The 25,053-nt window shown below is 43.7% G+C and overlaps 1 protein-coding gene across 1 annotated transcript; it reads left to right on the top strand.

The window, feature by feature from the left end:
- LOC109895705 (limb region 1 homolog-like protein) lies at positions 1 to 25,053 on the top strand. The gene is made up of 16 exons (XM_020489627.2): positions 1 to 424; positions 6,266 to 6,350; positions 17,396 to 17,429; positions 17,602 to 17,741; positions 18,342 to 18,445; positions 19,073 to 19,196; positions 19,448 to 19,516; positions 19,625 to 19,689; positions 20,487 to 20,559; positions 20,718 to 20,801; positions 22,267 to 22,343; positions 22,429 to 22,506; positions 22,786 to 22,950; positions 23,039 to 23,105; positions 23,243 to 23,404; positions 23,510 to 25,053. The coding sequence occupies exons 1-16, from the start codon at positions 359 to 361 to the stop codon at positions 23,593 to 23,595; spliced, it is 1,479 nt and encodes a 492-aa protein (XP_020345216.1). The 5' UTR covers positions 1 to 358; the 3' UTR covers positions 23,596 to 25,053.

Raw genomic sequence — 25,053 nt, 5'->3', positions numbered from 1 at the left:
ACATGATAGAGGGATACTACAGTGTGTAGTATAGTATTCTATAGCATTCTATTGTAAGTACTGTAGACCTCTATAGTAAACTGCAGTATTTTTTTATGTGGGTATACGATATACAGTCCTTGGTAGCAGATCATTTTTGGACACTGCACCGCGACAACTGCACGCCCATTGTGGCGCAGAGGGACAATCTGTTCACAAGAGCAGAGAGGCAGCGACACGACTCATTTGCATGAGGCAGCCTAGGAACGAGGACAAGCTGCGCTGCGGTTCTGGTCTGATGAGGCAGCAACAAGGACCAGACAACATGTACATTTGAGCCACATAAAGGGCGAACAATCCGCGATATGGTTGTCAGAGCATGGAAGCTCCAGAAGACGTGTCGGTCCGGGAACAGCTTTTCCACGACCGAGTCAGAGAGACCATAGTAAGTACAGTCTGTTCTCGTCGACTGCGGTGAAATTGAGAGCTTGCCTGTTGATTGGAGTGCTCTCGCTGCACTGCCGTGATCATCAGCCAGCTGCAAATGCAATTGTATCTCATAACATTTACAATTTGCTGAATATGTCTGGCTGTAGGCTATTCCAGGAACTTGCTGTTAGAATTTGTGTATCTGTATCATATTTCTCAATTACCCTTTTTTTCCCTACCATTACTACTGTATACCTTCAGCGTCCCTCCTGTGTTTTTGATAAAGAGAAATGTGAGATCATGTTGCTGCTATTCAACCCCAAAATATGCCCCTACTGTAGACTACTTAAGAATATTGTGCAGCAGCATGCACTTTAATCTTACACCTGTCTACAATGTAACAACAAACATCAGACAATAATTAGGTAGTTCACCAAGTAGGCCTGATGCAGGATAGTTATTGCATTCTTGATTAAATAAATTACATTTACTATAATTATTAACACCATTGTCTGTGTACTGGTAGATCCAGATGTTGAAACATCAACATCTCAGCATCAATGAAGTGTACAATGTAGCCTAACTTTAAGTGAACCTAATATTCAGCTCTAAAAACCGAGTCACAATGAGAACCTGGGTATTTGTGGTAAAGATTGGTTATTGCTGCACAGGTATGTGCTCAAAGCACATTATGTTATGGGATGTCAAACCTGTTGCCATTTTTATGTAGTGTAAAATGTCGTTGGACCAGTATTTGTTACATTTGAAACGCATTAAATGTTGTGCTGTATGTGCTCATGTAATCCTGGCAGGATGGCTCTATCACCACAGCAGCACAGGGAAGTGACCTATGACCCTGCTTAGCACAGTAGATCTCTGTCTCTCTTCTGCCCGTCTGATTCACTGATACAGATGACATTAAGTCATTCCAGACTCTCTCTCTATTTTCTAACGCCCATTCCTGTGAGTGCATTATAGGCTGCTAATAGCGTTTATCTTTGTGTTTATGTGGGCAATTGTGTTTCTATCCACATGCACGTGTGTCCTACGTGCCTTAGGCTGGACAGAGTGTGCAGCCTTTTAATCAAGTAGTGGTAGTGCTAGTAAAATTTTTCATGACCTACATCTGTCCTTCGAAAGGCTGTTCAGTCTTAACAGGTACCGTGGCATGCATAGTTATCAATAATACCATTCCTCCACTTCTATTTTCCAGTAGGGCTGAATGGACACAACATGGTCTCAATGACAGAGCCATGCATTAGTAGCACAACCTTTCATCACAGAGGTGTGCCTTTTCTCACAGAAATATTCAGCAAATACTTGTTGTGTAAAGCACTAACAAGCAAAATATTTGTATGATGTTTTACTTTTACATCCAAACTTTTAACAACATGCCTGAGACAGTTATCTTTTGTTCTGTCTTTATGACACCAGTGTCCAGCTCACTGACTAATAGGAAATACTGGAGAAATCCTTCAGCACACAGGACTTGAGTTTGTCTAGTGGGCTGGCAGCTTAGCCTAACCTGAAAGTGTTTACACAACTGCAGAGAGGAGGATAGAGACCGACTGAGAGGGGAGGAAATATTCTGATGTGAAAGTCAGAAATAAAGAGAAATACCAGACAGAATGACAGACAGGTGGGGACAGTCAGACAGATAGGGAGTGTGCGTCAGAACTGAGACAGGGAACACTGTTGTCCTCTGGACTAGAGCAGGTGAAGGTGCCCTCAGTGGGGCTCTGTCTATCTGTCCCTTCAGGAGGATAACAAATATAACAGGCCTGTGGTGTTTTGTCCTTCACAAAGGACAGTCTTGCCGTGACCGAACATGATGGCTGTGTTTGTTGGGATTGGAGGCTCAACTTAACGTGCATCTATATACAGTATATGCTGCTTGTATATGCTGTGAAACCTCAATGGTGCTCCGTATTCTCTGTCTGTCATTTATTGGCAGTTTGCTCTGATACAGTGGGGCTTTTGTTTGGGGCATTAGCGAGCTGGGCATTAGCTGTTGGGGCTGTTGGGTATAAGCTGGTTAGCATTGTGACATGGGCTATGTTTGCCCTCTCTCCCACATCTCTCTATCAAAGGGTGGATTTACATCAGTAAAATGTGTGTAGTAAGATCTAGCTCTCTTCAACATCAGATGTGCAACTTTTCTGTTTACACCTTACTTTAGCCTTGGATGTGGTGTGGCCAAAGCCACATTCCAGCTTCATGTGTGAGTGCAGCTATTACCATACCGTAAATACCATAGTATTTAGACAATCAAAATGTTTTCAAATGTATTTTATTTAACTAGGCAAGTAAGTTAAGAACAAATTCGTATTTGCAATGACGGCCTAAGGATAGCAAATCAAACTCTACCGGAGCTTCTCATCTAAACTATATTCTACATAATGTTGCACATTTGATTAATGCAACGATTCACAAATGTGTGGATAATTTATAATCCTTTTCATTTTCAATTTAGCTAACAGAGCAAGAATGCTGTCTACTGATATTAAGGTAATTATTGCAGGGACAGGTGGTGTGGGAAAGCCATTGTCTTTACACTATAATACCCAGAGGTAGTGTGGGAGACATCTCTAAAAGGCAGATTTGAATCTAGATCTGTCTTTTTACACTACAATATAATCTTTCCTGGAACTAGTATCCATCGTCAAAGTATTGTAGTGTAAAGAGGCCCAAAGTTCAGCTTTGTGGTCTGTGGATTTAAAACCCCTGTCTCCCAAAATCCTCAAACTTCCCAGCATGGGCTCCATTCTCTTTGAGCTGTCTGAATGCCCAGGTTGTTTCAGTCCAGCCCAGTTTATTATTCTTCAACCTGTATCTTAGTACTGGCCAAGGACTGGTTTTAGATGGCTTGCTTTATTACAGAGCAAGTCACACATAATGTACTTTAACCATCTGAATGTCTCAGTTGGCTATTTGGAGCACCGTGTCACTCTGTAGCATCGTCTTTCAGTTTGGGAATGGGAAATGAATAGTTGTTATTAGGCAATTTCTGCAGTTGCGTATTTATATTGTAGTACATTGCTCTAACAAAGCTTTTACTTGTATACAGCTAAGCCTGCAACTCAACTCTGGTATAATTGCAGTGACATCATCAAAAAAGACTGGCAAGGACATGACGTCAATCCACACTTAATAAAGAGACAAACATTCAGTGAAAATGGTTTAGAAACTAAGAGTATATTGGATGTGTGAGGTATGGTAGTTCTTAATGCTAAACATGATCTGTTACAACTACTGAGCTCTGCCCTAGTTCATTGGCTGTTGGTGTCACTGGGTAGGCTATGAGGTGGGGTATCCAATTCTGCCTTGTCGTTCATCCACTCACTAGGTAAGTCTGTGGTGGCTGCCATTTGTGGGTCAAGCTTATCAAATGTACATGATTATACAAGTCAGCAGGCACATCATGTCCAAGTATACATTAGGGGCATCATCACAGACACAGATTCTCTCCCTGTAACAAGGATCACATTCAGATAGGAGTGCTCACATTGCTAACATTTACAGTTATAGGATGTTGCTCTGTTTTTATTTACCTTCACAACATGTTATATTGGAGTATTTTGTTAGACTACCGGAATATTCTGGAACAGAACATTTACTTAGCTACCTCTGATCCCGCAGATATCTCCTTATGTCATATTTATGATATTATGTTTTTCTCTCTCTGTTATTCGTTAACCTGATTGCATCATCTTTATTCAGACCAGGGTGGGGATATGTTGCTTTGAAACTGGCACAGAACTGCTGCCATTCCTAGTTCCCTAAATTGGAAGAATAGTGTCCTCCATTTTAGAAAATGTCTGGTCATTTCTGTTTTATAGGGGATCGGTGGGTATGTGAGTATTTAGTTTGTTATGTTGGCTTTTTTTGTAATCCCAGCCGGTCTCCTCTCCACTCTCTCGTTGCTTAATCTGGTAATCCTGATCATCTGACCCCCTCTCATCTATCTACTACATAACTAACCCCGATGACCCTGTTTATAAAACCAGGTGCTCAATCACAGTCACAGATTGCCAAAAACTTCATTTGGTAACTGGAAATCCACTCCAATTATGTAATTCAGCATCTGTAATACAGTTAGGCTACCTACAGACAATACAGTATCACTAACCTGGGGATCTTCCATTTTCCGATAATAAACAAGAACTTAATTTTGTTGTAAAGGGAGAGAATGCAGAGTTCAACTTGATTCTACTGATCAGTGATTGATTCACATACATTAGGATGTGCCTCCTGGAATGCAGGCTTGAGGGTAAACTATTGTTTTGAAGGTAGAACCACAAGTGATGATCTGCATTCATCTCGCCACACATGCAACAATAAATCACTCTTCTGAGTTGTGGCTAAACGGGTTCATAGCATGCGTCTATTGGCTTTTGTTCAGAAGTCTTCAAACAAACAGCAAGATATACAGTTTGACGTGGATGAGAAAATTGACTTTCCACTCCCTACAATGTGCATGTTCAGTCTTATCCTTGTTTTCTCTTTGAAAGTTTAAAGACGCCCAGCTTTGACAGAGGGCATGCATGGTGTTAATCAGGCAACCATAGCAAAAATAAACACAGTGCAGGTAACCGAGAGGGAGATGATTGACTCTCCTGTGTGTTCCTGGGCTCAGTCATCTCTAAGATCATTGGGGTGATGTCTTGATGAACCAGCTGGAGGTTGAAAAGCCTGTAAATGATCTCCATTAGTGTGACAGAGGACTTGAAGACTTTGTCTGGTGTTTGTTTGCCCTGTGCGAACCTGCTCACCTATGTTATACAGCAACACTCGGGGTCGACAGCAGCGTTGTGTGTATTTTCTCCATAGAGTGAATTCTTGCTTTATAAATGCAAATAGAGATGAGAAAACAAACAACTAGCAACGTGCATGTCCCTGCCCATATGTCTTTTTCAGCCATCTATTTCCTGTGTGAGGGGGGCAAAATCCACTTGTCACTTAAATCTCACTGGACTGATTGCTTTTATTTTAATCCTGTGACTTTTTCATGCATTTGCGTGTGCCTGTTGTTTTTTTCCTGTTAACGTTACGACCGCGGATAAATTTGTAATGACCTGTCAAACACAACCCAGTATTGGCCATAATGGACTCAATGGAATACATTGTCTTTCCATTGCATCTATAAGAACACAAAAGTGTTAAATCCCCAACAAAACATCTTGACACTTGCATCATAAGAAAGAGAGGAAAGAGAACTTTATTTTGATTGGTGTACATTTTTTTTTTTGTGGAATTGAAAAAATTAATAATTTGATACAGTTGAAATGTTAACCAATTAGATGCGCTGAAATGAAAGCATCTCCTGAAAATGAACAGTTGGATTCTAGTGATATTATGTCTGATTTCGCAAACAATGTAAAGCATGTATAGATAGGTGTAATCTATAGCCAAGGATGTTGATTTCTAATCTGAGTGTATCCTGCTATTGACACTCTTGTTGAATTATTCAACATGAATTAATGAGTGCAGGGAGGCCTAGACTAGGGATGGCCAACTTGGATGGGGTTGGGGCCCACAACAAAATCTGAACTCATATGGGGGGGCGCAGTTGCTTGCGGATCTGCGTACCCACATCCATACCCCCTCCCCCACATTGCGAGCAAAACATTTTAGCGGGCCTCCCTCTTGACAGCAGAGAGAACAATCATTTCGTGCAATTCTACACATTTTTACCATTTTGCATCTATTAGAATTGTTTTTAAAACTTGAATCAATTTTGATGACCCGTTGCTACAATGACCGAATAATAAAAGATTGACTTATTCCCACAATTAGCATGGATTAATCATAGGAAGTCTGATCCTAAACGTTGATCTCAGTGTTTTTATCTCCACAGATCTGTGTCCTGCTTTTCATATGTCTCTACATTGTCTCCTATCTGGTCATCACCCACTACAAGAAGAATGCTGAGTTTACCATAGGTATGTGTGAATCTGAGAGGTCAGTGGAGTGGAGTGGAGGCCAGGTCACAGTGGACTGCAAGGTCTGCTGGGTTTCTGCGGCTCAACACTACTGATTTAACTCTAAAAGTAATTGATTGGACTCTTGATAGTTCTGTATGCCTCCCAATGTCCTCCTTTGGTCCTGTACAAGTAGGTGTTGTATTACAGCCAGGATGGCCGTATATATGTATACAGTGCCTTCGGTAAGTATTCAGACCCCTTGACTTTTTCCACATTTTGTTACTTTACATCCTTATTCTTAAATGGATTAAATAGTTTTTTCCCACTTCAATCTAGACACAATACCCCATTGTGAGTCTTAATGAGTATGACGCTACAAGCTTGGTACACTTGTATTTGGGGAGTTTCTCCCATTCTTTTCTGCAGATCCTCTCAAGCTCTGTCAGGTTGTATAGGGAGCGTTGCTGCACAGCTATTTTCAGGTCTCTCCAGAAATGTTTGTTCTGGTTCAAGTCCGGGCTCTGGCTCGGCCACTCAAGGACATTGAGAGACTTGTCTCGAAGCCACTCCTGCGTTGTCTTGGCTGTGTGCTTAGGTTCGTTGTCCTGTTGGAAGGGGAACCGTCACCCCAGTCTGAGGTCCTGAGCTCTCTGGAGTAGTTTTTCATCAAGGATCTCTCTTTACTTTGCTCTGTTCATCTTTCCCTCAATCCTGACTAGTCTTCCAGTCCCTGTCGCGGAAAAACAACCCCACAGCAGCATGATGCTGCCACCACAATGCTTCACCATAGGGATGGTACCAGGTTTTCTCCAGACGTGATGCTTGGTATTTAGGCCAAAAAGTTCAATCTTGGTTTTATCAGACAAGAGAATCTTGTTTCTCATGATCTGAGAGTCTTTAGGTAACGTTTGGCAAACTCCAAGCTGGCTGTCATGTGCCTTTTACTGAGGAGTGACTTCCGTCTGGCCACTCTAAGATAAAGGCCTGATTGGTGGAGTGCTGCAGAGAGGGTTGTCCTTCTGGAAGTTTCTCCCATCTCCACAGAGAAACTCTAGAACTCAGAGTGACCATTGGGTTCTCGGTCACCTCCCTGACCAAGGCCCTTCTCCCCCGATTGCTCAAGCGGCCAGCTCTAAGAAGAGTGTTGGTGGTTCCAAACCTCATCCATTTCAGATTGGAGGCCACTGTATTCTTGGGGACCTTCAACGCTGCAGAAATGTTTCTGTCCCCTTCCCCAGATCTGTGTCTGTCCTGTCTCAGCGTTCTACGGACACTTCCTTCAACCTCATGGCTTGGTTTTTGCTCCGACATGCACTGTCAACTGTGGGACTTTATATAGACAGGTGTGTGCCTTTCCAAATTATGTCCAATCTATTGAATTTACCACCGGTGGACTCAAGGATGATCAATGGAAACAGGATACACCTGAGCACAACTTCGAGTCTCAAAGAAAAGGGTCTGAATACCTACAGTGGGGCAAAAAAGTATTTAGTCAGCCACCAATTGCAAGTTCTCTCACTTTAAAAGATGAGAGGGGCCTGTAATTTTCATCATAGGTACACTTCAACTATGACAGACAAAATGAGAAAATAAATCCAGAAAATCACAGTAGGATTTTTTTATGCTTTTATCTGCAAATTATGGTGGAAAATAAGTATTTGGTCAATAACAAAAGTTCTTACGAAGCCACTCCTTCGTTGCCCGGGCGGTGTGTTTGCGATCATTGTCATGCTGAAAGACCCAGCCACGTTTCATCTTCAATGCCCTTGCTGATGGAAGGAGGTTTTCACTCAAAATATCACGATACATGGCTCCATTCATTCTTTCCTTTACACGGATCAGTCGTCCTGGTCCCTTTGCAGAAAAACAGCCCCAAAGCATGATGTTTCCACCCCCGTGCTTCACAGTAGGTATGGTGTTCTTTGGATGCAACTCAGCATTCTTTGTCCTCCAAACACGATGAGTTGAGTTTTAACCAAAAAGTTATATTTTGGTGTCATATCGTCAGATGAAATTCTCCCAATCTTCTTCTGGATCATCCAAATGCTCTCTAGCAAACTTCAGACAGGCCTGGACATGTACTGGCTTAAGCAGGGGGACACGTCTGGCACTGCAGGATTTGAGTCCCTGGCGGCATAGTGTGTTACTGATGGTAGGCTTTGTTACTTTGGTCCCAGCTCTCTGCAGGTCATTCCCTAGGTCCCCCCCGTGTGGTTCTGGGATTTTTGCTCACCGTTGTTGTGATCATTTTGACCCCACGGGGTGAGATCTTGCGTGGAGCCCCAGATTCGAGGAAGATTTTCAGTGGTCTTGTATGTCTTCCATTTCCTAATAATTGCTCCCACAGTTGATTTCTTCAAACCAAGCTGCTTACCTATTGCAGATTCAGTCTTCCCAGTCTGGTGCAGGTCTACAATTTTGTTTCTGGTGTCCTTTGACAGCTCTTTGGTCTTGGCCATAGTGGAGTTTGGAGTGTGACTGTTTGAGGTTGTGGACAGGTGTTTTTTATACTGATAACAAGTTCAAACAGGTGCCATTAATACGGATAACGAGTGGAGGACAGAGGAGCCTCTTAAAGAAGAAGTTACAGGTCTGTGAGAGCTAGAAATCTTGCTTGTTTGTAAATAATAATTTGTAAATAAATTCATTAAAATCCTACAATGTGATTTTCTGGATTTTCTTTTCTCATTTTGTCTGTCATAGTTGAAGTGTACCTATGATGAAAATTACAGGCCTCTCTCATCTTTTAAAGTGGGAGAACTTGCACAATTGGTGGCTGACTAAATAATTTTTTTGCCCCACTGTATGTAAATAAGCTCTTTCTGTTTTTTTACATTTAATACATTTGCAAACATGTCTAACTTGTTTTTGTTTTGCCATTATGGGGTATTGTGTGTAGATTGCAGAGGATTTTAAAATGTATTTCATCCATTTTAGAATAAGGCTGTAATGTAACAAAATGTGGAAAAAGTCAAGGGGTCTGAATACTTTCCAAAGGCACTGAAAATGCATATATCAGAATATGTTTGCCCTTGCTTCACACTGCTGTGTATAGATTTTGTATGTCTATATAAACAAGTTGTTGTTTACTATGAAGGAGCCATAACTAATTTATGTGTGCAGGCATGAGCTAGGGTGTTTTTCACTGCAGCCGCCCCCACCTCACTTGTGAGTGCATGTTTCCATTAGGAATTTACACCAAGCGTTGGTATGGTGGACAGGATGCTTTCCAAAATACACTCTGGTACAAATTACAGCCAGAGCCTGTTATGCAACCTCCCTTGGTCTCCCGGATCCTCTGTCCTGTTAGACTGGGCGAGGGGCGCAAGGAATGTTCCCCTGGGATAATAATACGCTCCGTAGGGCATACACAGTGCACAACAACCCCCACACAACACACTTGGACACACACACAGAACCAGCGCCCACCTAGTCAGGAATATACGGTTTGCGGCACCCCTTGGACAGCCAATATAGGTTTCACAAACCAGATGTTTCTGGCTATGGTTCCATTCTAGTAATGTCTTTTGTGTAGTGTGTAAACCATGTAGGACGCCAGAGAGAGAGAAGTAAGGGGGAAACGGAGAGCTCCATGGGTTTTACTTTAACCAACAAAGGACTCTGTACTTAGGCTGTCTATCCAGTCTTAATTTGCTGGTACAAAACAATGGGGTACGGAATAAGCCTCAACTTCGAAGCCTGTGCCAAATATGATAATTCCGTTTTTATGACAAAATTCTTAATCGTAAGGGGTCGGGTTAGCAAATTGTTCAATACCACCCCCACCCCTTTCCCAACACTTGCACATGCGTACTAATTTGTGCACTGATTTGTTCAGTTGTTGGAAAAAGCTGGCCGATCTGATCAATTCCTTGATCCGTCACGGATCAGGGCCATACACATATGGGGCCCAGAGATCTTCAAACAATGTATTACTGTACTTTGATAAGGATTAGTGTTTTGCTTTTGGGCAATTTAATTTCCTGCTTTCAGAAAGAATCTATTATTACCGGTCCTGGTTTGTAGCCTGCAGCATAAACACAAACTCAGCCATACACACAGACACACACTGTACGTAGGCCTACACAATAATTTGTTTTGCTTGATCACACACACTCTTCCACACATGTGCAAACATGTTTGTCGTTTATAATTGTTACTACTAGAACAGTTTTAGCCTGCAGGTGTTTGTTAGAATCAGTGGCGTAGTGGTGCCTGGAGAAGTGGGTATTTTGCCAACATTTTTCCAAACGGCCTGAAGGAAACACACCGTGTGAAAACTTCTATGAGAAACAGTGACATACTCTTTGAAATGATGAATCCCATATTGGTCTTTTACAGTCAGACCAACCCAAGCTGTACTGTGCAGTAGTGTAACGGCGTTCTTCGTTCGTTGAAAGAGAGTCGGACCGAAATGCAGCGTGGTGGTTACTCATGTTTTTAATGAAAAAAGTGACGGTACATGAAATAACGAATAAATACAAAAACAACAAACGGAACGTGAAACTTATTACAGCCAATTCTTTTTTTTAATAAAAAATAATTTATCTTCAATACCATTCATTCTTTACAACTCATAATTTTCATACATACTCAAATAATGGTATTTTAATTTAACTAAACATAAACCCCAAACAAAACCTCAGGGGAGCATCTTCCCTCCCGTCACCCTACAAAATACCTTTCCCTATCTCTCCGTCCCTAATCTATCGCCTTACAAATCTAAATGACACCCAGCCCTAAACCCCCCTTCCACCTCTCCCGAGCAGCATGCTGCCCCCACTTCCTCTCCTCCCTCTTCATCCTCCCCCTCAAATCTCCTTCCACCCTCCTCACTATCCCTTCCACCCCCCAATCTCTCCCTGTCTTCACCATGTTCTGCCTGGCTTCCCACAGCCCCCGTTTAAAGAGACTCATGAGAAGCCAGAGCAGAAACCTGTCCCTATCCGTCCCTCTCGCTCTCCCTACACCTCTCTCTAACCTGGCCCACGTCAATACAAAATCCCCCCTTACCAAACCTAACAACACCCGTGCCCTAGACCATACTACTCCGGCAAAGGCACAGTCCCAAAAGACATGGCGCACAGTCTCCTCCCTGCCACAAGAGGATCTTGGACAGGTGGGGGATTGCACCAAACTATACCGGTACATGATGGAACGTACCGGCAAGCACCTATGGAGGCTCAACCAATTCAGGTCCTTGAGCCTGTTGTCCAGACCCCGCGCCTGCACTCCCTCCCAGACCACTTCCGAGATGCCCACTACAGGCACCGGACTCCCTGCCTTTCTGGCCTCCTCGTACAGGTGCCTGTGATCTAAACCTACTCGGGAAACTTCAACCTCAGGGTGCGCACGCAGCCACTTGGCCGCATGACCAAAATGCCACGGCAGCTGTTCTGCCCGAGGACCCGTGTTAGACCACACCATTACGCTTCTCGCCTGATACGAGAAGAACACCCGCAGGAGGTAACCGGATGGGTGTATCACTGGATGAGCAAGCTCCGTTAACAAGAAAGAAACAAAAATTGTGTCCAGCTTGAGGGGGAAATGTGGTACCCCCCTACCTCCCTCCCTGATGGGACAGATCATGCGTGCCCTGGCGACCCACTCGCACCTGCCACTCCACATGAACTGAAACACAAGCCTCAGAGGCCTCCTCAGACAAGCCGGCAATGGGTAGATGTACGCCAAATACAAAAGAGACGGCAACACATCCACCTTTAGGACCAGGACTTTGCCCATAAAAGACAAATACCTAGCCTTCCACATTGCTAGCTTCCTCTGTACCACTGCGATACGCATGTTCCAGTTCAGTGTCGATGAGCCGGAGGTCTCAAAATGGACCCCGAGAATCCTCAGGGCCCCCTCACAGAGAGAACCCCCCGGGCACATCCGTTCTACCGCGCCATCTACCGAAAAACTTGACGGAAGACTTTGCATGGTTCAGAACCGCTCCCGACGCTCGGGTGAAATCCCCAAAGATGGCAAGGGACCTTGTCAGGCACGAGTCCTTGCACAGCAGCAAGGAAGTGTCGTCGGCGTGCTGCGTCATCTTAACACGCAGCCCACCACTTCCAGGGATCAACAAGCCTTCCACCCCTGTGTCTGCCCTAATGGCAGCCCCCAGAGGCTCCATGTACAGAACGAAGAGGAGAGCCGAGAGTGGGCACCCCTGCCTGACCCCAGACGAGAGGTCAAAAACGTCACCCAAGTGACTATTTACACTAACTCGGCACCCCGCTCCGACATATAATGTACGAATCCATCCTATGACATTCTCCCCAAATCCTAATTGCCCTAACACTGAATAAAAAGGATCTATTCACGCGATCAAAGGCTTTCGCCTGATCTAGCGCTGCTACCATTAAAGGCAGTCCTCTATCTTCAACCCAAGCGATGGAGTCCCTGATTAACTGTAGGTTCCATCTAATAGAGCGGCCCTCTACCCCGCACGTCTGATCCTCTTGAACGACGTAGGGAAGGGCTGTGCGCAACCGGTCTGCTAAAACCTTTGCAAGTAGCTTGTAATCTACGCACAGCATGGTCAATGGCCGCCAGTTGCCAAGGTCTGTTACTTCCCCCTTCTTATATAAAAGTGACAGCACACCAACAGCCATTGATCCCCCCGGGACCCCCGTCTCAAGGATGGCCTTCAAGACTTCGAGGACCACTGGTCCAAGTATACCCCAAAACTTGAGATAAAACTCAGCCGGCAGCCCATCCATCCCAGGCACCTTCCCTTTTCCCCTCCTCCTAAGAGCGCTCTCAACCTCTTCTAGTGAAATCTGGGCCTCCATCACTTCTCTAATGTCCTCCGGCAACCGCCTGGACAAGTGTTCTAAAAACACATTTCCCTGCTCTACATCTATTTCCCTTTCCTTAAATAAACCTTGGAAATGATCAGTTGTCACCCTGACCATATCCTCTGGTTCTCTAACTATACTACCATTTTCTTCCCTAATGCCATGCATTACCTTCCTACTCTGTCTGGCCCTAACCGACTTAAAGAACATAGCGGAACAAGTCTCATTGTGTTCTAGAAAGCCACTATGCGCACGCTCCAGGAAAGCTCGAGCCTTCCGCTCCTGCAACTCCCTGAGCTGCGCCTTTAGGGTAGCGGATCTCTCCCAGTCAAACGACCCGCCGAGGTTGCCTGCCTCATACTCGAGTTCAATTAACCTTTGGATACGATCCACCTCCCTCCTCTCCTCCCTTTTTTTCCTCTTGCAATACCCTATTATAAAAGCCCTAATCCTCACCTTAACTAATTCCCACCACTCTAACACCCCCTCGCACATGGACCGGAGGCCTTCAAGCCTCCAAAAGAAATCATAAAACCCGTCAACAAAAGCCTGCTCTTGCAGCACATCCCGATCTAACTTCCAGTACCCCCTACCAAAGAGGCAGACTGGCGACCCCACCTGCAGGAGCACCCCGTCGTGATCCGAAAAGAAAACAGGCAACAGCCGCCCAGACAACTTACCCAAAGACCTGGGTACAAAAATATAGTCGAGCCTCCGCTCAACCCCCCCTGGAGTTGCGCCATGTAGGACCGGCCATTTTCGGAGTAGTGTGCAGACCACCATCAACCAGACCATGGCAAGCCATTAGCCTGGTAATGGCGCCTGCACTGCTATCCCCCCCTATTCCTAAATCTGTATTAAAATCCCCCCTATCACTAATTTCCTATTTGTGACACACAGGGGCGTCAGACAGTCCACCATCTCCCTCCTGTCTGCCACCACCTGTGGCCCATACACCACCACTAATCTAAATTTACAATCCCTTATCGTGACATCCACCCCTATAACCCTCCCCTGCATTACCACAAAAGAATCCTCCACTTTTACCTCCCTGTGCCCACACAAAATCCCTACCCCCGATGAGTGCACCTCCCCAATACCCCAAACCGACTCCCCCTTGTCCCACTCCCTCTTAAACCTACTAACATCCCCTCCATCCCTCAGGTGAACCTCCTGTAAAAAACAAAAATCAAACCCCACACCCTCCAAATAACTAAAAACCGCCCTCCTCTTAACAAAATCCCTTAAACCCCTTACATTTAAAGTAACAAAAGTAAAATTAGACCCCATGAAAGAATCAAATAAAAACATGTAATACACTCAAATTCTAAACCCAGACAGAAAAAAACAAAAAAAAACAGGAGACTCACCCGATGCTCCCCTGCTCCATATCTACCGGTGAAAACACCATCCGTACTCCCGACATCCCCCCCCACTTCCTCCATCTCACCAACCCAGGATGCAGGAATAGTGTTTGGCTCCGGGGTGCCCTGCACCCTGGGTCTACCCCCACAATCCTCCCCCTCCCCAGTGCTGCAGCTGGATTGGAAAAAAATCGGGGAGGCTGAGTCCCCAAACAAACTCCCCACCTCCTCCTGTACCCAGTCCTGAGTCTTGTTAGGTGTGTCCCCACCCAACAGAAGTTGAGGGCCTGGGGAAACCAGCAGCAACACAGAGGTTTCTCCCACCCCCATCACTCTCTTGGCCATCCCCTCCCTCTCACTGTCGGCCAATCGCACCCTCCTCTTCATTCTCTTCTTTGGTGATGGCGGCAGTGGAGAGATACCACCCCCCCCCCCACCAGCTCCTCCACCATACCCCTCATCTCTTCCACCAGGGCACTTTCCCCCCAGTCCACTTGCTCTTCCACCGTCTCCTTCTCCAACACTCCTCCCTCGCTTTCTTCTCTCTCATGCTCCTCCACTCGGTTGCCTTCTTCCGCCGCTTTTCCTGGTTCTCCTACTCCCGTGCCTTCCGTTTCCTTCTCTCTTCCATCCGCCGCTTCTTGCTCCTCCTCCTTCCTTGCGGCCTTCCCCTCTGGACCTGTACTCTGGTCATGAGGCTTGCTTCCTTCCCCTCTTCTTCCCCCATCCCCCGCTCCTGCTCCCCCCCCAGCCGCAGACGCATATGACCTCTGACGAGCCGGGCACCCCCGCCACAGGTGTGCTGACGAGCCACACCCGTGGCACGCCTTAGGCTTGTCACAATCCTTCGCCTCGTGTTCCTCAGATCCACAAAATCTGCATTTTCTTGTGCTGCACGAGGCGAATATAGGCCATACAGCGCCTGCAAAACGGGGGCTGACGTGCATAAAACAACGTCCCCCTGTCAGCCCCTAGGGAGAACATAGCAGGAGGATGGAGGTAGCCACCATGTCCCTTTGGGTCCTCTCTGAGGAGGGCCTGGAAGCCTCTCCTCCCATTCCAAAACCCAAGGGAGTCTTTGAGGTGCCTTGCTGAGGAGACGTTATCCATGTATCTCCCCAGAAAGGCCCTCACCTCTTCATCCTTAACGTATGGGTTGTAAATGTTGACAGTTACAACCCTAAAGTTATTCTTCGCCAGGCTTGTTATTTCATAGTGGCTCATCGGCCTCTCGCCTCCCACTGCTCTTGCCCTTCTCAGGATATCATCGTGTTTCTCCTCTGTATATAGTGCCACGTCGTATGCTCCCTCCAACGAGTTGCCTTGGAAACAAAACACGTCCTTCACCGTCAGCTTTAGAATCCCCATCAATATTATCCTTCTAAAAGTTTCCTGTCCTAAAGGCTCCAACTCCTTTTCCTTCCAAGCAAACCGAATCGTGTTGGCCAGCCCAATCCCAGGGACCGACCGTGTTGATGTATTTAGCACCATCTCCGCAAGGAGAATGGCGCTCGTTCTCTTCTCTTCCAAAACAATGAAAAAAGAAAATCCAAAGTGACTGAGCCTATCTGGTGCAAACAAACACAGAGACAGGAACAATCACCCACGAAATACAAAGCGAACTCAGGCTACCTAAATACGGTTCCCAATCAGAGGCAACGAGAAGCACCTGACCCTGATCGAGAACCGCCTCAGGCAGCCAAGCCTACACTCGACGAACCCCTAATCAACCACAATCCCAATGCCTACAAAAAAAAACAATACGACAACACAATAACCCATGTCACACCCTGGCCTGAACAAATAATTAAAGAAAACACAAAATACTAAGACCAAGGCGTGACAAGTAGGCTAATAGTAGGCCTACTATTGAAACGGATCAACTGAGTCAGTAATTCACCGGTTTCAGATCCCCCCCCCCCCCCCCCCCCCCTAAAAAAAAAATCTGGTATTCGTTCTCAGTCACACAATTTTGTTGATTTCTGTAAAAAAAAAAAAAGAAGTATGTTCTAAGTCTAACAATGCTTACTTAAACCACTTGAGGTCTGGGAAAAATCTAAGAAATGTAGTTTTTTTAGAGTAGTTGACCTTTAATTCAAGTGTGCAGGCACCTAGCACTATTGTTTTATAAGCTGTGTTTCTGTAGCACATGCATAAGAAATGGCACTAGATTGCTTGATTAAAATAATCATCATGATATCATTCTGACAGGTGCTACTTTGTAGGTAACATTTAATAGAGCAGGTTTTTGGGAAAGGCTTTCCATCTACTAGAAGACAGTTATGCCTGTCTTTCGCATCACTATATTTTCCTGTTCCTTAATTTGTTTGAAACCTGGACATTCTGCTTCATGTTATGAGGCGTGTCTTACCTTGCTTGAAAATAGCCTATGGCCAAAATCCCACCATATACATGTGGAGGCAATTATTCTTATGAAGACTTCTCCTGTTCTATTGGTTTTCTTTCAAAGTTCTTTCATTGTCTAGCAGCCAAAGGCATTATCCTAATCTTATTAGCAACCCATGATAGTTGTTGCATCTTTCAAGCCCCCCTCTTTCTAACAGATCTTTACATCTCTGTCCATGAAACCGCTTGCATGTGCATTTTGGAACAGTGTTTTCACACAAATTGCATTTTGGAACAGTCACGCGTAGGCCTACTGCCCTGTGTACATTGCTGGGCCTAAAAAGGTATACCTGCGTATACCCTCCACTACACCACTGGTGAGAATTGAGCAATGTGTGCTTGTCGCCCTTCAGGAATTTAGGGGAAGGAGGTCTTGTCTTTGATCAGGTTCTCAGCTTCTTGCCCAGCCTGTCTATCCCCTCAACCCCACACACTTTTTCCTCTTCTGTAAGCCATACTAACAATTTGCGTTGTGTTCTTTAAATTGTAGATAACAGTGAAGATGCAACAGTCAACAAAATTGCGTGAGTAACTTTGAACAATAGAGGCTTTATTACCACCAATCATCTATTCTGCCACAGAATGTCAGAAAACCAATATACTGAACCTACCTACATATTTGATATTTCTATGTATCATGTGGGACTGCTGCTTCTTTGGTAAAAAAAATCAATTTTTCTCTCTGTCTTTCTCTAGGCTGTGGCTCTGTACGTTCACTCTCTCTGTCTCTGTGGGCGCTGTTCTACTCCTACCACTCTCCATCTTGTCCAACGAGGTCCTGCTCTCCTTCCCACAGAGCTACTACATGCAGTGGCTTAACGGATCCCTTATACACGGTAAACACACACACAAGCAGCTACATTAACATACACACACACACACACACACACACACACCTGACTGACACACCTAATGCATACAGACATTTTGTTTGTGCGAAGGATGAATGACAGTTTAAAGTCATTTGCTAATGAAAGATCTTCTCAGCAGGTAGTTGGTTCAGTGCATATGCTTCACATATTTGCTTTTCCATTTCATTTGTTCAGAGATTTTGCAGTGTAGCTATTACCTTTACTCAGTGGTGATAAGACTACAGATACGAGCTCCTCAGAGCCTTGAACTTTTAAAACAAACGTTTATGAAACTCCACTAGAGACCTCACTCTTAGAACAATAGGTTCCATAAGGGTTATTTGGCTGTCCCCATAGGAGAACCCTTTTTGGTTCCAGGTAGAACCCTTTTGGGTTCCATGTAGGACTCTATGTGGAAAGGGTTCTAGTTGGAACAAAAACTGTTTCTTCAAAGGGTTCTCCTATGGGGATAGCCGAAGAACCCTTTTAGATTCTTGATAGAAAAAAAGGCTCTAAGAGTGTATAGCATGTAGAGAGTGACCTCTCACTGTCTGTAACACTGTCTGTCTCCATCTCTCAATGCAGGACTGTGGAATATAGTCTTCCTCTTCTCCAACCTATCCCTGGTCTTCCTCCTGCCCTTTGCCTACTTCTTCACTGAGTCTGAGGGCTTCGCTGGATCCAAAAAGGTACCTGCTTCAGTGACAGCAGACTGGTAGCAGATGTGCTCGAGCCAAATCCACTGAGTGTTGTGATGACATGATGAGTTGGCTGAAGCACAAACAGACTTGGACCAGGCTAATGAAAGAGCATCATGTATATGTACACCGTGCTCTTTCCATGACACAGACTGACTAGGTGAATCCAGGTGAAAGCTAAAATCCCTTATTGATATTGTTAAATCCAGTTCAATCAGTGTAGATGAAGGGGAGGAGACAGATTCAAGAAGGATTTTTAAACCTCGAGTCAATTGACACATGAATAGGCAGTAGGTGCCAGGTGCACTGGTTTGAGTGTGTCAAGAACTGCAACGCTGCTGGGTTTTTCACACTCAACAGTTTGCTGTGTGTATGAAGAATGGTCTACCACTCAAAGGACATCCAGCCAACTTAACACAACTGTAGGGAAACATTGGAATCAACATGGGCCAGGATCCCTGTGGAACGCTTTCGACACCTTGTAGAGTCCATGCCCTGACGAATTGAGGCTGTTTTTAGGGAAAAGGGGGTCCAACTCAATATTAGGTGTTCCTAGTGTTTTTGTACACTCAGTGTATATAACATGTGGTATAACGTTTGTATACCCTCTGTACACAGGGTGTGATGGCCCGTCTGTATGAGACAGCAGTAGTCCTCTTCCTCCTGACCCTGCTCGTGTTGGGGATGGTGTGGGTGGCATCAGCCATCCTTGATGACAACATGGCCAGACAAAGTCTTTATGGTAAAACAACCCCTCTTCTCATCCTCCCCTCTCTCTCTCTCTCTCTCTCTCTCTCTCTCTCTCTCTCTCTCTCTCTCTCGATCTCTCCCCCTTTTCTCTCACTTTCACATCCTTAACTGTTTTATGTGCTTTTTATCTTTTACCTGCCACCTCTTCTCATATTTAGTCTGTTGCCATTGTTAACTGCAAATGTGAAACGTAAGTTTAATTCCTAAATGTATCTGTAATGTGTTAAATCATTTGTCTCTCAGATCTGTGGGAGTATTACCTGCCTTATCTGTACTCCTGCATATCCTTGTTCGGAGTCCTGCTGCTGTTGTGTAAGTACAGTACATGTTTACCCAGCGCCGGGCCGGGGGCATTTCATAAATATGAGGATGACAGTGTATTTCTATATTATATGATTGTATCCCCTGTGTCTACCACAGTATGCACTCCTCTAGGACTATCACGCATGTTCAGCGTCACAGGAAGGCTACTGGTCAAACCCAGGGTGAGTGTGCCTGTGTAAGACTCATGTTGGTGTGTTTTTGTCCTTTAGTTTATGTGCTGTCTGTACAGCTCTGGAAAAGATTAAGAGACCACTGCAAAATGATCACTTTCTCTGGTTTTACTATTTATAGGTATGTGTTTGTGTAAAATTATTTAGTTTTGTTTTATTCTATAAACTTCTTACAGCATTTCTCCCAAATTCCAAATAAAAATATTGTCATTTAGAGCATTTATTTGCAGGAAATGACAACTAGTCAAAATAACAAAAACAATGCAGTGTTGTCAGACCTCGAATAATGCAAAGATAATAACTTCATATTCATTTTTAAACAACACAATACTAATGTTTTAACTTAGGAAGAGTTCAGAAATTAATATTTGATGGAATAACCCTGATTTTCAATCACAGATTTCATGCGTCTTGGCATGCTCTCCATCAGTCTTAATCATATTCCAGAGGTTTTCAACGGGGTTCAGGTCTGGAGATTGGGCTGGTCATGACAGGGTCTTGACCTGGTGGTCCTACAAACACACCTTGATTTACCTGGCTGTGTGGCATGGAACATTGTCCTGCTGGAAAAACCAATCCTCAGAGTTGGGGAACATTGTCAGAGCAGAAGGAAGCAAGTTTTGGTAAAAGAAACTGCTAATTTTGCAGTTCAATTCTTTCCAGAGCTGTATATCGCTTTGTGTATAGGTGTACCCCATTGTATGTGTGTGGTGTTGGTATGTACTGTATGTGTGTGGTGTTGGTATGTACTGTATGTGCTGGTCTAAGTCAATGTCTTCCATCATCAGTTGCTGGAGGACCTTGATGAGACAATGAGTTGTGCTGAGTTTGAAGAGGCCTCTCTATCCAGGAACCTCACTAGTAAGTCTCATGACATAATGTACTGTATATGATATAACATATGCCAATTTTATGCCATAATTTGTCCCTTTCATGCATAATTAAAGTGATGTTATTTATCTTTAAAGGGAATGAATAGAAGCTTATCACAAAACTACAACTCTTTCTTTCCTCTGTAGGTGGGACCTCGTTATGGATTAATGTGAATGCAGAGGTTCTGAGGAACCGGTTCCTCAACATTCAGGCCCGGCGGATTGCTCTGGGTAAGAACTAGAGGTCGACCGATTATGATTTTTCAATTCCGATACCGATTATTGGAGGACCAAAAAAAGCAGATACCCATTAATCGGATGTTTTTAAATATTTGTTTTTATATATATTTGTAATAATGACAATTACAACAATACTGAATGCACAATGAACACTTTTATTTTAACTTAATATTGTTCATAAATAAAATCTATTTAGTCTCAAATATATAATGAAACATGTTCAATTTGGTTTAAATAATGCAAAAACCCAGTGTTGGAGAAGAAAGTAAAAGTGCAATATGAGCCATGTAAAAAAGCTAACGTTTAAGTTCCTTGCTCCGAACATATGAAAGCTTGTGGTTCCTTTTAATAAGAGTCTTGAATATTCCCAGTTAAGAAGTTTTAGGTTGTAGTTATTATAGGACAGTTTCTCTCTATAACATTTGTATTTCACAGACCTTTGACTATTGGATGTTCTTATAGGCACCGTAGTATTGCCAGCCTAATCTCGGGAGTTGATAGGCTTGAAGTCATAAACAGCGCTGTGCTTCAAGCATAGCGAAAAGTTGCTGGCAAACGGAGGAAAGTTCGGTTTGAATAAATGCTTACGAGCCTGCTGCTGCCTACCACCGCTCAGTCAGACTGCTCTATCAAATCATAGACTTAATTATAATATAATAACACACAGAAATATGAGCCTTAGGTCATTAATATGGTCATATCCGGAAACTATAATTTTGAAAACAAAAAGTTTATTCTTTCAGTGAAATACGGAACCGTTCCATATTTTATTGAACGGGTGGCAACCCTAAGTCTAAATATTGCTGTTACATTGCACAACCTTCAATGTTATGTCATAATTATGTAAAATTCTGGCAAATGAATTATGGTCTTTGTTAGGAAGAAATGGTCTTCACACAGTTCGCAACGAGTCAGGCAACCCAAACTGCTGCATATACCCTGATTCTGCTTACACTGAACGCAAGAGAAGTGACACAATTTCAGGCACCGCATTGATTATATGCAACGCAGGACAAGCTAGTTAAACTAGTAATATCATCAACCATGTGTAGTTAACTAGTGATTATGTTAAAATGGATTGTTTTTTATAAGATAAGTTTAATGCTAGCTAGCAGCTGCACTCGCATAACAGGTGGTCAGCCTGCCACGCAGTCTCCTCGTGGATTACAATATAATCGGCCATAATCGGAGTCCAAAAATGCCAATTACCGATTGTTATGAAAACAACTTGAAATCGGCCCTAATTAATCGGCCATTCCGATTTAATCGGTCGACCTCTAGTAAGAGGTCATTGACTTTCCTAGAAACACAGAACATGTCCTATGCTACGAGGCCTGGCCAGGAAGACTGGCTATAATTAGGGCCTGGAGTTTGTCACCTGGTCAGGAAAAACTCCAAACGATAAAAAGACTGGGATTCTCAGACACTAACTCTGGATTTCTGTTTTTGCCTTCAGAGATACGGAAGAGAGCGTCACCATGGCAGCGTAACCTAGGATACCCATTGGCCATGCTGTTGCTGCTGGCTGTAACGGTGAGGAGAGGCAGACTCACCACTCATCTCGCCTCCTCATTCAAAATGTTGTGTATTTTGATGTGAGTGTTGTTCTCTTTCCCAGGTGGTGTGTGTGCTTATTGTGTGTTACCATGTGGTGGAGTTGCTGTTTGACGATACAGCTATGCCTCGAGGGATGGAGGTGAGGGGATGCTTTCCTTTACAAGCAATAACTAATAATTCAGCAAATATCTAATTTAATTCAAACGAAGATATGTTGTTGCTACTAGTTCTTGCCTTGTAACTTTTTAAGGGACACTGTATAGCATAGTAGAGCTATAGTAGACCTGTATACACTATGAAACAGAGTTTATATAATTAAACAGAACAGAGTTTATATAATGTGTGTACTATTGACATTTTAATTGTATTATCACAGGATGTAAATAGTATTAACTTTCTTTCTCTCCTCCTCTTGAAGGACCCTCTCCTGGGCGCTGCCTCGTTCTCCATGTTTGGTTCGTTAGGGGCTGCAGTGCAGGTGATCCTCATCCTGTATCTCATGATCTCCTCAGTAGTGGGTTTCTACAGCTCCCCACTGTTCACTGGACTACGCCCCCGCGCACAGGACACCACACTGACACAGGTACACACACACACACACACACACTGCTCGCTCTCTCTTCCGTGGGGCATTCTCATAATAACGCAACTTTCTTCCTCTCTTTTCTCAGATTATTGGGAACTGTGTTTCTCTATTGGTGCTCAGCTCAGCTCTGCCTGTATTTTCTAGGACTTTGGGTAAGTCTGCAGAGGAGGACTTGGTGTCGGGTGCTCTTGTATGACAGACTGGCATACATATAAAATACCAAACAAATGGATGCTTTTTCTAAACATTAACCATTGAATGGTTTGGTCCTTTGGTCTTGATGATTCAGGGATCACCCGGTTTGATCTGCTGGGAGACTTTGGTCGGTTTAACTGGCTGGGAAACTTCCACATCGTCTTCCTGTATAACATACTGTTTGCCGGGCTGACCTCTGCCTGTCTGATCAACACTCTCACATGGACTGTACAGAGGGAACTCATCAGAGCATTCGGTATGTTGGGGTCACACACAGATACACAATCCTGAATGCATGTACACATGCTCACACACGTTGTGATCGGCTGATTCCCTAATCTGGTCCTCTATCTCGTCACAGGGCTGCATAAACTGCCATCGACTGTGTCCCGCTCCACCATCCCACTCAGGCTCCTATTGGCTAATGGACTCTCAAAGATTCAGTGACACTTGAACAAGCCAATGACCTTGGCTAACCAAAGTGAGTTTACCAAAAATCCGTGTCCCCAAATATTGAGCTGATGTAAACTCTCATTGAAAGAGAGAAGAGATTGACCTGTTTGCTGATGGACGACTGGTGATCCTGTCACTACTGATATGAGAAGAGGAGGAAACTTGGTTAGATTAAACTTATCGTCTGATCAGGAATGGACTTGGACCTCAGACATGATCATACATACAGAGAATAGGTACAGGTACTGCGCCAAAGGGGACCAATGTAATTTGTCTCCTTTTCTGTCAGGTCTATAACGGAGTAAGTGAGAAATAAAATTAAAAAAGAAGAGGGAGACAATGGTGAAGAAAACAAAATGAACAGAAAGGGAGCAAGAATTTAGGTTTCTATGCGTAGAGTATGGAGATGGTCATCTTCGAGTCCCAAGGTCATTCCCAATATATGAACACTTCAAAGACATCCAAAGTGACTTCTGCTGAAATGTCTGCCAATCTCAAAACATCTGGATCCCTGACTCTTTGACTGGAAGGAACTCCACAAGAACTTCAGCTCTATGTACTTCTTTAGATCTGGCTTTTCCTCTCTAGCACTTATGACCTTATTTATTATTCAAATGATTTATTCTGCTGTGTCATCTTGTGAACATCATATCACTTCTTTCTGTTGTCCTTTAATGGAATGTTTTGGAAAGAAGAAGATGTCTGCATGGTGTCAAAGAGTACAGTAAATCGGTTAACAGTAATGAAAGTAAGGGACGGGTACAGTAACTCCTATGCATATGGCCAATTCTACTATACTCCTTTTTAGTATTTCATTCTCATTTACACATTTGTATCACAACCTTGTGTAATAGGGACAGTTTATTGTTGGACTGAAAAAGTTGGACAGCTGCCTTTTGTGACGAGAACAGCAACATACAATGCTTAGCACCATGGCGCTAAAGGAAATTTACAATGGCCTGGAAGTTAAGACCAAGTTAAACTGTGATGTGTTTACAGTGTGTGTGTGTGTTTATGTGCCTGTGTTTGAGTAAAAGAGTGCCTGTGTGTGTGTTTGTGTCCGTCGGTGTACATTCATTTTTTTGTGCAATGTTGCATTAATGCATGGAGATTTTTCTCCAATATCTCAAGTTCCTTTCATTTTTTTAAATCACGTTTTTGTTTTTTAATTATGAGTTTGTGTCAATAGATTTATTTTGACATCAAGTGAATGTTCATGTGTTCGTCTCACAGGGGTAAAACCTCTCCTGAATTGTCCAAATGTATTGTCATTAAAATGCCAGAACAGTAGGCTACTACATGTTAAATTGTCTGTATGTCTTGTAAAACTGTATGCTTTACTATGATGTATGATTGTTAGCTAGCTATACATTTGAACTCTGGTTAAAAGTATATGAAAATAGTTTTTGTAAGGACTCTTTACTGGAATAAATATTTTCAGTCTATTTCTTA

This window comes from Oncorhynchus kisutch, linkage group LG1 (assembly GCF_002021735.2).
Source record: "Oncorhynchus kisutch isolate 150728-3 linkage group LG1, Okis_V2, whole genome shotgun sequence".
NCBI lineage: Eukaryota > Metazoa > Chordata > Actinopteri > Salmoniformes > Salmonidae > Oncorhynchus > Oncorhynchus kisutch.
The sequence above is the reverse complement of the archived record's forward strand: the minus strand, read 5'-3'. Positions and strand labels throughout refer to the sequence as shown.

Bases quoted from the DNA above. Each gene is read 5' to 3' on its own strand.
- LOC109895705 (XM_020489627.2), top strand. From the start codon at position 359: ATGGAAGCTCCAGAAGACGTGTCGGTCCGGGAACAGCTTTTCCACGAC. The intron at 19,690-20,486 runs GTGAGTGTGCCT...TTCCATCATCAG, and splicing joins GGCTACTGGTCAAACCCAGG to TTGCTGGAGGACCTTGATGA. The intron at 22,951-23,038 runs GTACACACACAC...CTCTTTTCTCAG, and splicing joins AGGACACCACACTGACACAG to ATTATTGGGAACTGTGTTTC.